The following is a 13,369-nucleotide window of genomic DNA, read 5'->3' as shown; positions in this document are numbered from 1 at the left end:
CATTTCGCTGTCGATGGTCTAAGCACGAACACACACAAAAGAAATGCAGTCTGGTACGAACGGGTCGGGTCTTCTCTTTTTCCTTTTTGGGCTTGAAGGCGATGGGTTCAGGGGTATTTATGTAATTTCGAGTGGGGGAATTAAGTTTCAATTAATAGAAAATGAGTTTTTTTTTCTTCCTTTTTTTAAGTAACGTGCAGTGGCAGTAAGGGGTGCATGTAAATTATTAAGTCGTGGAGATTAATGTGAATTATATTATAATGAGAAGTTTGACTTTGGGGTCGGAAGTCACCAATAAAAGCGAACGGGCTTTTCTCTGTCATCGGGAGTGATCGGTTCTCGATCCGATCCGATTCCCCTCAAGAATTAAGAATCTGACCGGTGGTCTCAATTATCAATTTTTCGAAATTAGGAATCGGACCACCTGTTCTGTCCGATTTCCGAGCTGTGCATTAGATCGGACAAATACAAAAGAGAGGGTAACTTTTAATAAATAAATAAAAAATCGATCAGTCCGGTCTGGATGATTCGGCCCTAAGATCCTTAAATCGGGAATCGGATCGCCTCTTCTAGAATTAGGAATTGGACCACCAATCTCGATTCAGGTGATCCGATTTGGTCACCGCTATACGTTATAGTAGCGAGCCTGTGTCGTGCGAGCAGATGATTCGCACTTTGCTTGCATAGGACCGACCTTAAATCATGGACGCTCACGTGGACGTTGCTGATTGTGTTCTTTGTATCTTTAGAGCTTATCCTAGGTCTGCAAAGTGGCATGATTTATTGGACCGTAATCAATATCTGTTTAGAAGCTGTCTTGTCGATTAACGAACGGGATAATTACCAACAAAATAAAATAAAATCTAAACCTATTATGACGTGCACGATGCAGTCATTCTGATGAATTTTGAAAGATAATGGCCTTAGTCAAGTTCCAAACATAATACAAAAGGATTGCGACCTAAAAATCAAATTTCAGGCTAATGAATTATCTAGCTAATTATTTAATTAACTTAACTCGGACTCTCTCAAGTCTATACCAAATCGCAACTTAACATGCAAATGATTTAACTTGGAGTCGCCACTAATCAATTCACGGTAGACTGATTAGACACCTAAATAAAGTATCGGGAGAAATACTTTATTTTTACAAATCAGAGATTCATTGAATTCGGGAACTTGGTTACGCTAATATTTCTATTAATGCCCTTTCGGTACTTTCATTTCAATGAAAATTATATGAATCGGCAACTTTCGAGGATTGTGATTTAAAGTTCCAAAGGTGTAATTATTATTATTTATTTAAATGAATGATGCAATGCATGAATGTAATTGTATTTTAAGAACACAATTCTAATGGCATGATAAATGATGACTATCCTAGTACAACATGAATGCATAACGAATTTTTTAGTTTTTGAATCTAAAAAAAATACAAAAAAAAAAAAAAACAACATAAATTCTAACCTACATGTTATGCAAAAATGACATGAATTTAATCTAAATGACATGTTATATTAGACTAGACTAATCTACTAATTTAAAATGAACGAGCCTTATCCTAAATGACGTATGAATGCGACATGGCATCAATGACTTATTGAATAATATGACATGTAATAAATAATATGATAAAATGACATGCCAAACTATATGATATGACGGACTTTAATGACATAGCAAAATTATATGATAGGGCTAATCAATGCAGCATGAAAATGACATAATGGCTATGTGACTACACCTATATGAAATGCATATGTAAAATAACATATTCAATCTACATGAATAAAATGTTCTAAGCTATATGCAATTTTTACGAATGAGATATTTTTGGTTTTTATTTTTTTTTACGTAACAAATCAAATCATGCATGATCTTTTACAAAAATATTTCTCGATTCGAATTAGATGAGTGATTGGATCAATGAATCAAATCTTGTGGTTAAGATTAGATATCTTAATCCCCGTGCCATCGAGACAAATCTCAAGGTCGAGATTAGTCCGAATTTGCACGTTGTCGATAAGGAGTCACTCCTATAATTTGAGTCGGTTTTTTTTAAATGTAATAAAATATGCAAAGTTCTAAAACATTTAAAATAGACAGCGAGAATGCATAAAAACATTCATTAAAAAAAAAAGTACCCAATTTGAACATATTCGAGAGCCATGCGAATCCAAAATTAGGAAATAAAATCAAACAAATCGAATTAAGATTAGACTTTTTACCCGATCTGAATTGTTCCCAATATTGTTTCCTTTCGAACTCGGTTGACCGGGACAACTCACGGATCACGCTCGCTAGAGAGACTGGCTGAACAAAGACAGTGAAGGACTTCGCGGCTGACTTTGGGGGTGCTCACAGTGGACACTGGTAGCAGCTCCGCGGATGTGTTACGGTGGCGCCGACGACGGGACACCTTGGTAACCAGAGGCAATGATGGCGCCGGACAACGACGATGAGGACGAGAGGTCGTGGTCGTGATGGTTCACTGGATTACCACGCGAATATCGCAGCATTGGTGATTGTTATCAGGACTCGTGGCTGCTATGGATGATTTGGAGATAGGCGGCCTGGAAGATGAGGGAAAGCACTCAAGTGGAGACTGGCTCTTTTTCGTTCACGACAAAACATGGACTCTGAACGTGAATCAAAGAGCCCTTTTATAAGCCAAGACCAGTGGGTTTCTCTTCCTTTTGAATGTTTAAAAAACTATTCTGTTTAAGACCTTTTGAAGATCAATTCTGGTCAACAAATCTGATCACATCCCTTTATATTTTCTTTTTCTAACTGCCTCTGCCCACTTCCCTCTTGATGCACGCCCCCTTTCATTATCATCATTTTTTCAAAAAATTCCACGCCCCAAAGGTCCTATTCTGTCGTACATCCCTTCGCGATATTTGACCACATGGAGAATATCGGCTTGATTGATTTTCACACTGTTTCGAGCTTAATCCAAATCGAATCAAGTTCATCCGATGTCGGTCCGACTCGAATGCAAATGTAAATGCATGCTAAAATTAAATACGAATGATGAGCTAATTTTTGTAGGAACTAAAAATAATTCCTGATTTTTTATGCAAATTAATGATTGAAAATTTTAGTCAAAATTTAGGTGTCAACAAAAAGATATCAATTCAGTCATAAATCTTTTTTCGACAATTTTGTGTATGTAGATCTTCCGATTAAAGTATCGAAAATCGCTGATGTGGACGATGGGTGTCTCGTGTGGTATGCTAGTGCTAATTTGGACAATTTATATGATTTTTCTTTTCATTTTTTTCTCTTCTTCTTCTTTCATTTTTTTCGATCGTAGACCTTGTCTAGATCTGACATGGAACGGGGATCGATTGAGGGAAATAAGAAAAAAATTAAAAAAATTAAAATGAAAAGAAAAGGACAGGAAAAATTACAAGTTTTTTGTTGTTGTAAAAATTGCACACTTCAATAGTTTTCTATCAACTTTAGCTGGAATGACTATATTAGAAAAACGTGAAAGGTTTTAAAACTAAATTGATCAAATCGAAAAATTTAAGACCGAAATGATGTCTATATAATAGACTTAAACAAAGGGAGAAAAGAGACACGATTCATTTAGATAAAGAAAATGTGTAAAGAGATATTTTGAATTAAAAATATATAAAATAAAAAAGCAAGAATAACTCCTTTTCCGAAAAAAGAAAAATCTTTTCCCGGCCAAACTTGTTGCCGTTCCAAAATCATAGATATAATGATATTAATCGAGAATAAAAATGCTTATTATTAATCATTTTTATTAATTATTGAAACGACGATAAGAGAAAAAGGTCTTTCCGTTGCTATGATATCAAATTTAATTCTATAGATTGAACGTGTCATTTTTAAATTTTTTTTTTGTCCTTCTCTCTTTTTTTCACTTATATATTTGCATTTTTTTTCCCAACGAGAGAAGTTTTTTTTTTTTTTAAAAAAGAAAGAAGGAATCCTGAGCATAGTATAAAAGATGCTCGCGAGCCAACATTAAATTTTCGTTGTTCTGCATGCCCGTGAGTCAACGTTAAACTTTGTCTTTTTGTGTGGAGACAAAGGGCTAAAAGCTAAAGGGGAATCCGGAACTCCAATGCGAAGCGCCTATTTACGCCAAGAACAAACATGGGACAAAAGTCCCGCTCGGGGCTTCTGCAGAAACTGTAATTTTGCCTTCATCAGAATCCCGCAGTTAGCGAGCCAATCTGCTGGTTTGTTCTTGCTGTACGTTCTAAAATTTGGCCATTCATTTGATTCGAAGAAATTATCAAAATTAATCTTAAACCTTTTAAGTTTGCCGATTCGGTCCTAAACATTTTCATCTTTTGTTGATTCAATCCCGTTGACCGAAAATCGCTCACGTGGACATCGACAGTCTTATGTGACACCGGTGGCGCTGAGATGCACAAATTTTAATAATTTTATAAAAAAATTCGAATTTTTTTTCATTTTTTTTAATTTCTAGCTTTAGAGTCTGGCGGCCTCGTCGGATTAGGACCGACAAGGGTCGCCAAACCATGGGCGACGGCTGGGAAGCCCTCATCGTGGCTCTCGTGGGTCATCGTGCCTTGCTAGCCTCTAAACTAAAATTAAGAAAACTGAAAAAATGGTTTTTTTTTTAGAAAATTACTAAAATTTGTCCTATCGGCGTTGGCGATGCCACATCAGTAATTTCTAGTCAATAAGACTGAATCGGGAAAAGGTGAAAAGGAGGTTTAGGATTAAATTGGCAAACTTAAAAAATTTAGGATTGAATTGATAAAAATGTAAAATATTTATAACTTTTTTGATAATTTTTTCCATTCAATTCAGCAAAGGATTCCGCTTCATCGGACTCCTGCCCTTGTTCCTTAACAACTCTATAACCAAATGCAAATCCATTTCAATTACGAGCATTGTTCAGAAGTCGAGTAGTCGTGCCAATTTTGGGATCAAGAGCCCAAAGTTCCGCCGGTGCGGAAGAGCATATGCCCACCAAACTTGTACATCCTCCATTCCAAATTTCCTCCCCCATCTCTGAGCACACCGCCTGCTCCGGCGACACTCGGGTTGCCTTTGGTTGCCCTGTCAGGATTGAGTTTAACACGCTCATTCGCCAGCAAATTAACTCAACCTCCCCTTAACGAAGTCCTTTGTTTCTTTCGGAGATACTGACCTGCAGTGAGGTCGAGATGACCCATGGAATTTGCGACGACAACATTATGTGGTAGAAGGAAATAACGGGTGGAGCCCAACAGCCCACTAAGACTGATTTCTCCAATGCAAAGGTTCAGTTACCTTTAATTGATAAACTACTGAAATCCTGATCTACTGAAAGGCATCCTCCTCTTCCTCCTCCACTAAGCTGACTCCCTCTCCCAGCTTCACAGCCTTTTCCTCTTGAAGAGCAACAAAGAGGGACTTCCTATTCAGAGAAGATAGTACCTTTGATTGTATAAGGATACTCTTCGCATTCATGACAAACCAATTTCTCTTCCTCTACATCGAGAATAAAACAATGAGAAGAAAGCTTGCATGAAATTTGTTTCTGTATGATTACAACAGAGAATGCTTATCGTTCTTCCTTATTCGCTACAACAAATGTTTGCCTAAAAAATTATCCGAGCGCCTATAGCTGAACAAATGATATTCGTTGCCATCGGCTAAAAGAATATGAATAAATATCACTGTCAAAGACTCCCGAACCATATCTCCATTTGTTGCGCAGAATCCTCTGAATTGACATCCCCACCCAACTTTCTTACTTCATCCATCAAGCCTTCCAACACAGGGTATATATCTTCGCAGAACGGGTGGGAACGGTCTTCAGCATTAAAAGAATGAACCTGGTTTTGGACCTCAATCCAACTCCAGCCAGGGACCTTCCTCACCCCTCTTTCCCTCATAAGCCTCTTTACCCTGGCATGATCACTCCATTTTTGAAGGCGCCCGTACATGTCCGAGAGCAGAACATAAGTGCTATGTTCTTCAGGCTCTAACTCAAGTAGTCGATTCCCGACTTGACAAGCCAATTCCATGTTCCCGCTACTCCTACAAGCACCCAATAAAGTCTTCCACACCATCATATCAGGTTGAAACGGCATCAAATCCACCAAGGCCTTAGCCTCATTCACAAGCCCAGCACGCCCAAAAAGATCAATCGCACAAGCATAGTTCTCCATCCTTGGAGGAATGCCATAATCAGTTTCCATTGACAATAGAAACCCATAGCCCTCTTCAACCAAACCAATGTGGCTACAAGCAGTCAGGACAGCAACAAAGGTGATGTGATCAAGCTTTATTCTCCTTGCTCTCATAATATGGAAAAGATCAAGCGCAGCATGTCCTAGACCGTGTTGTGCATACGCAAAAATGATTGCGTTCCAAGTGACTGAGCTGCTTTGGAAGGTCTCTTCGAAAGAGCTTCTAGCATCTTTAATAATGCCACACTTAGAGTACATAAAGACCAGTCCACTGCCAACAAATTCATTTGACTCAAAGCCAAACTTAAGTGCCAATGCATGAACTTGTCGGCCCAAAAGGAGAGTTGCCAAATCAGAGCAAGACTTGAGAACTGCTGAAAGAGCATAATGATCAATCTCAGCATCCAAAGATCTCATGTGAGCAAAAAGTTCCAAGGCATCTTCACTCAACCCAACTTGGGAGTATCCGTTCAACATGGAATTCCAAGAGACCCGGTCCTTGGAATCCATCGATTTGAAAACACTAATAGCTTCTTCCATAGATCCATTACCCAATTTGATGTACATAACTATTAATGTATTGGAGATTGGTAATGATTGCTCCAGACCTCTTTTAATCACCAAAGCATGGAGGGACTTTCCCTGATTTTCACATGCTTCTTCGAAACAGGCACTTATTATACTTGTGTAAGTGTAAACATCCATTTCAATGCCCAACAATTGCATATCAATAAAAAGCCTAAAGGCAGAATCTTCATCACCATGCACGAGGTAAGCAGCAAGCATCGAATTCCATGTCACTATATCTCTAAAGACAACGCTGTCAAACAGTTTCTTAGCATCTTCAATGGAACCACACTCCGAGTACGAATTAATCGCGGCATTACAAACATTATTTTCCCATTCTAGACCATGCTTCATAATTTTGGCATGGACCTGTGTGGTAAGCTTGAAAAACTCATGGTCGTCGAGCAATGTCAAGAGAGGAGCAAAGGTCCCATCCTCTGGCTTAACACCCTCATTCTCCATGCTATCTAAAAGACAAAATGCAGTCTCTCTGTCATCGCTTTGCGCAAACCCACTGATTAGCGCATTCCACGAGACGGAGTTACGTCGCGGCATGTGTTGAAGCACGATGTACGCATCCTTAACCCTCTCGCACTTAGCATACATGTCCAAAAGAGCGCTTCCGGTGTAAATATTCCCGGCATGTGCATGCTTGAAAATCAAGGAATGCAATTGCCGACCGAGGTCTAGTCTACTAGCACTAGCTACTCCTTTTAGCATACTTGAAAAAGTATAAGCATCTAAGTCTAGTCCGCATTGTCTCATGGACTCCAGAAAACCCCATGCTCTCTCCAACTTGCCACTATTAACATAACCAGAAATCATGGTGTTCCAGGACACTGTATCTCTGCTGCGCATTTGGTCGAACAGTTGGTGAGCAACCCAGATTTCTCCACATTTTGTATATCCACTTAATATATTATTGGCAGTATAGAGATCCCTCAAGGTTCCTCCCACGATAGCTTGACAATGGGCTATCAAAGCTTTGCTGAGAGCAGGCGCTTTGTTCTCGACAAGTGAATGAAGCGCCCTCATTCACGAGCAACCACCGCTCCCTGCAACTTTTACTGTTCCTACACATTCGCAGCGCCTGATAGCGTAGAAAGCGAGAGTTTAGCGATACCCGTTACTCGAAAACGATTGCTTTCACGAAGGATTGAGCCTGACGTATTCTTCTTCCTCGTCAAGGAAGTGCAGCACCGCCATCGGCGCATCGCCATCGTTGGGGCTCTTCTATAAATAATCCTCGCCCTCGAATTGCCTCGGGAAGAATCGGGGCCCCACGTTCGGTTCGGCCTTGAAGCTCTTTCTCTCCCAATCTCGTGAGAGAGTGGCGGTGAGATGCATTTTGGCTATGGCGGGAAGGAAGAAAGAGCGGCAAGAGAGAGATGCGTGAACTGAAGAAAGAAATACAAGCGGACTGGGGGCTGAGGAGAGACATGCTGCATAATGTTCAAGAAATGGAATTTTATCAAGCACTTGAAAAATAAGGTACGCATTCGTTTGATCGACACGTGGAATGACAAAATTTTCTTTAAGAAAATTATTTGGACAAATCCACCGTGGCATTTGATGTGACATCATTAATGTTTTTTTTTAGGACAACTGGTGCCAATGTGGCGCCACATAAAAATTCAATTTTTTTTTTTAGGGGATCAAGCATGGCTGTCGAGCTCGAGCGCCGCGCCCAAATCTAGGACGATCTCCGTCTCGGCCGAGCTCCGGTTGCAAATTCGGGGTCGAGCTTAAATTTGGGTGTTAAGCTGCACTCGTCACGGAGAGGTCGAACTTAGATCCGAGGGTCAAAGCTCCGCCACAGCACGTCGAGCTCAGCCTAAGTAAGGGTCATGATCGACCTCTACCACGGTGTTGAGCTCAAAGAACAGGGGACAACGGGCCATGGGGGTTGCGGTACCCTCAGCGGAGGCCGTCGCAGCCACGAGACCTTGGCTGACCTCGGATTAGAGGCGCAAACTCCACATCTGGGGCTGCGCGGAGGCCGGCCTTGATCTCAAATGGAGGTCGATCCGAGAGCATGTTGGAAATAGACAGAGCGAGATGTAGTCGAGCATGGCCGAAGAGAAATAGGTAGTGGCGATCCATGATAAGGGCGGCGGTGGCGGACACGTCGGCCAGGTGCTGACCAAGAATCAAGATGGTGGAGGAAGGAAAAATAGAAAAACGACACAAATCTATGACACATACTTAAAATGTATGTGCAAGTCAATTAAAAGCGTTAGATTCCGGATTGTCAAATTCTTGATTCGGTCTCAGAGAAATCAAGAATTGGTAAATTCGAATTGTAATGAACCATGCAAGAAAAACATAAAATGAGTTGGGCATATAATTTTGCCGTGTGGCAGCCACATCGGCTCCATTTGTCTTTCGTTGTCCACGCAAGCTGCTACGTTAGGTTTTTAACGGCCGTCTTTGACAGAATGGTGACGAGATGAGCATGTGTCTTGTCGTTATAAGTTTGAGATTTTGAGTGCCACTAATCTAAGGCGATTAGTATCACACTAGGTATAATTTGATATTTCGGATGCACCTATCGCGGTTGGAGATTTTCGTTTTAGGATGAGAAATATCACCACATGCCACGAATAAAAAGAAAATTTTGCAGTGTCTCATTCAATTGTAACGAAGAAAGGAACAGAATGAGCACTTCCAAATTCCATATTGCTAGACGCCAGAATCTCTTCATCTGTCTCGATCACCATGGCATCCGAAGTCCGGTCCTTTCAAACACAGCCCCATGTTCTCCGTCCCACCGCACGCCCTCTGCGTAGCCTGCTTCGGCTCTTCAGGTTTAGCAACTTGGTCCGCCCTGCGAAATCGGAGGGAGAGACGATTTAATTGCGCGCCACGCGACGTCAGTATGGCAAGCGCTCGGGAGATGAACCGGTTCGGAGATTTACCTCGTGATCGTCCCGGTCGGGCTGTCGTTCCACGGCTCGGGAGCGCGGAAGGAATTGAAGGGCTGGATGCTGGTCGTTCCTTCTTCGTACGTCGATTGGTAGTTGAGTCCTTGATAATTCATGTGACTTGAGTCAAACAGAGTAGTGGCCTACATGCACACAAAAGGATGACAATTAGATGTGTCCCTTTTACGGATATCGTCGTCTGAGGTTTATTGCTTATGTTTAGGCTTACCGGGGTAGACCGAATCGGCCCGTAGAAGCTCCCGCCGCCGCCGCCCCCATTCGAAAGAAACGACGGCGGCAACGGCGGGAGTTCAACTAGAGTATTGTTGAATCCCTGTCGTTGCCTCTTCAATTCTTGGTCTCTCTGTCGAAGGAAAGATAGGCAACGATTCGTCTCTTCCAGCTGCTCCTCGCAGAACTTTATCTCCCACTTGAGTCTCCGAGCGACGCCGAGACATCCGTGCACGGGATCGCCGCTCCTGACGTTACCCTCCGTCAGTATCGACTCGGCGGCTTGTTTCCTCAGCTCGGGGTCAACCGCATTCACGATGTTGTGTATGTTGGTCACGCCGAAGAGCCGCTGTGCGTTCTGGAACTCGTCGTACCGGCTCGCCGGGAAGAGCTCGGCGTATGGACAGCCGTCGTCGCACCTCTTCCTCTGGTGCCTACACGATGCACATGCTTTGGAAGTTGCCGGCATGGCTTGGCCAATTTAAAATGCGAGAGATCGAAGTACGAAAGCTGTGGCAAAGCAATCTTTCTTATAGAGGGGTTTGAATTGAACGCAGGCTCGAACTTGGTTAGATTTCTAGCCAAATCTGGATAACTAGTGTTAATGGGATTAGATTTTGTTTGCCCTAAATGAAAACTAGGCAATTGATTAATTGCTGAACTCACAATGTTGCTTAACATCTCATTAGTAAGCAAATCCACAATCGAATTTTAACCTCGAACTTTTGTCTGAAAATTCGAAAAAGAAGGAGATAATTGTCCAAGAAATCTTAAACCTATTTTACAGCAGCCAATTTAGTCTTAAAATTTTCAAATTGTGCCAATTTTATTCTAACCATTTTGAAGATTTGCCAATTTAGTCCTAAACCTTTCAATTGTGTCAATTTAGTCATAAACATTTTGAAATTCTCTCAATTTAGACCAAACCTATAATTTGGATGATTAGCAGAAAGGTCTACATTGATAAATTATCAAAAGGTTTAGGACTAAATTGAAAAATAATCAAAAGGTTCGGGACTAAATTGGCACAATTGAAAGGCTTGAGACCAAATTGGTCATTGTACAATAGGTTTATGACTTTTTGGACAATTATCCCTCCAAAAAAGCCTGTGCATGATACTTAATTGTATGATGATAATGGTTTTTTTTTCAACCAAATGGACGAAAGCTAAGGTTCGGATTACTTTTGGTCCGCTATGAAGACATTTCGAAGAAACAAAGAATCCGATTGCTACGTCCGATAAGGTTGGAAGCTAAAGTTGGACATCCTGTCCATGATGCAAGGGAGGACGCCATCCGTCAACCTTTGCAATGTCGATCTCCACTTCTTCTCTTTAGATAGATGGTTTTGTGCTAGGCTAGATTTAGATTAACTTGATAAACTGTGATAATGAAGGCATTAGAGCATTTAAATCGGGCTGCGCTATTTACACTTCTTACTTAGCTAATACACTCTTTATTTTAGTATTTTGACCATATTATCCCCCATGGGTTTCAATTGCTAACATTCTCTATTTCTATTCCACGGCTAAGGAGCTGCATGATAACACTTTTGCTTTTGGATTTCTCTATCAGAAGTCAATATGGCAAGGAAATCCGTTTGATAAAAAAATTGACTTATGGTAGGATTTTAACTTATGGCGGGATTTTCAATTTACGGCAAGGTTTTTAGCCAACTTTGAGATTCTTCTCTTTAAAATCACTTTTTCGACTACACCGACCCCCGCCCGCCCACCTCCGCCGGCTGCCCACCGCCCCGCCACCACCCATCGGCCGCCTCCCCTCCGCCGCCCCGCCAAAAATTTTGTTAGTAATGTTTCAAAAGTAGAAATTTTCAACCATTACCAAACGAATTTGTCTTTTCATAAGTCAATTTGGAGCAGAAGTAGAAAAATCAACTTCTGCTTTTGAGAAGAAGTAGAGAAATCAACTTTTGGTCGGGAACCGATTTCTAGTAAAGAAGTGTTACCATGCGCGCCCTAAGCGTTCCTTTTCCTTTCTCTCAAATGAGATGTCCGTTCGGTTTCTTTCTTTTTATTTTCTTGTGGGTCCCACCTTCCATCTTGTCTCTCGTAGTGGTCATGCTGGTTAAAAGGATGGTTTGTGTGGGTAGCCGGTGAAGAAAAACAAAGAAGCAGAAAAAAAGATCGAACCCCAACAAACAGAATGTCTCCAATTGCTTCCGATGAGAGGGAGAAAAACGAAATTGCGACTTTGAAGCTTCTTCCTTTTCCCCTTCCTTTCCATTTTCTTGGCCAGTTGGAAAATTTAAATCTCTTTTGAAGCGGGAATTGAGATGAGAGGGGATTATCTTCAGCTCCGAATATTGGGTGAATTACCACCAAGACTTGAACCATGATCGGATTTAATTAAGACCGATAAGAGAGGGCCAGAATTACCTCGGTGAGGGAGAGAGCAAAGAGAATTAAGGAGGAGGGAGGCGGGAACGCGAGAAAACAAAAAGAAAGAAACTAAGCGATGGAGTGTATTAGCTACGGAGGATAATATAGTCAAAACATTATTATAAGGAATGTGTTAGCTAGAAAAGAAGTGAAAGAGCGCGACCCTTTGAATTTCTGTCAAACGATGGGCTCCCATATGCTATATTTATTTCCTTTCAAAGGTGAATTACGATCAAATGCAATGTCATTTATAATTTTTCCTTACGATTTTCTAAACTTACATTTGTTTCTTTATATTGGTCGGTTTGTCGGTCTAGTTTACAATTACCCAAGTCACCATGAGATATGCAACATATTTAAATCTTCAGCAAGTTATTTTCTCTGTTTTCAAACCAAATTTAAAAGAGGGCTCCGTTTGTTTCTCGGAAAATGAACGATTTAGAAAATATTTTTCAAAAAATAATAGTTTACATAGCTTCAAAAAATGAATGAACGAAAAGTATTTTCATCATGTATGCAAATATTTGGACACAAATTGTCATCAGTAATGAAAATGTTTTTCGTTGACTCACTATTTCAAACAATACATGCGATCAGTTTTGGGAAAATATTTTACAAATCACTACGTGCTAATACGTATTGAATCAGTCCAATCACCCTTTGATTTTTTGCTTGCTGGTTGTTTTCTCTACCGTGTGGACAAATAAAGGGGACTGAGGTAAACCTGTTTCTTGCGGCAAGTGACCGAAGAGCCTGCGAATCTCAGCGATGCACTTAACAAGTCAATCATAAACCGGCGCTGTAAAATTGAAAGTTGTAGAATTTTATGCAAAAAGAAAGAAGTTTCTGGAATGGATTGATGATATTTTTTTAGAGCATCATCCCGTATTTATATTAATAGGAGAATCAATCACGTACAATAAAATCCCTAACAATGTGACAATCAAATCCTTCAAAATATGAAATCCCATTAACTAGCCCACTAATCGGGGAATTCATGATATTCCATCAATTAGCCCACTAATGGTGGATCTAATTCTAGAACAAATATTACAAC

General features: G+C 40.6%; 1 protein-coding gene across 2 annotated transcripts; it reads right to left on the bottom strand.

Moving 5' to 3' along the window:
• Positions 1–4,800: 4,800 nt before the first annotated feature.
• LOC115740721 (putative pentatricopeptide repeat-containing protein At3g25970) lies at positions 4,801–8,164 on the bottom strand. Of its 2 annotated transcripts, XM_048277978.1 has the most exons (3): positions 5,284–8,164; positions 4,897–5,161; positions 4,801–4,840 (listed from the first exon to the last, which is right to left on the bottom strand). In XM_048277978.1, the coding sequence occupies exon 1, from the start codon at positions 7,788–7,790 to the stop codon at positions 5,676–5,678; it is 2,115 nt and encodes a 704-aa protein (XP_048133935.1). In that variant the 5' UTR covers positions 7,791–8,164; the 3' UTR covers positions 4,801–4,840; positions 4,897–5,161; positions 5,284–5,675. The 2 variants fall into 2 exon arrangements, with proteins under 2 accessions (XP_048133935.1, XP_030530153.1); XM_030674293.2 differs by having other exon boundaries at positions 4,810–5,161.
• Positions 8,165–13,369: the final 5,205 nt, after the last annotated feature.

Source organism: Rhodamnia argentea, chromosome 4 (assembly GCF_020921035.1).
Source record: "Rhodamnia argentea isolate NSW1041297 chromosome 4, ASM2092103v1, whole genome shotgun sequence".
In the NCBI taxonomy this organism is placed as follows: domain Eukaryota; kingdom Viridiplantae; phylum Streptophyta; class Magnoliopsida; order Myrtales; family Myrtaceae; genus Rhodamnia; species Rhodamnia argentea.
This window is presented reverse-complemented; position numbering and strand designations above follow the sequence as displayed.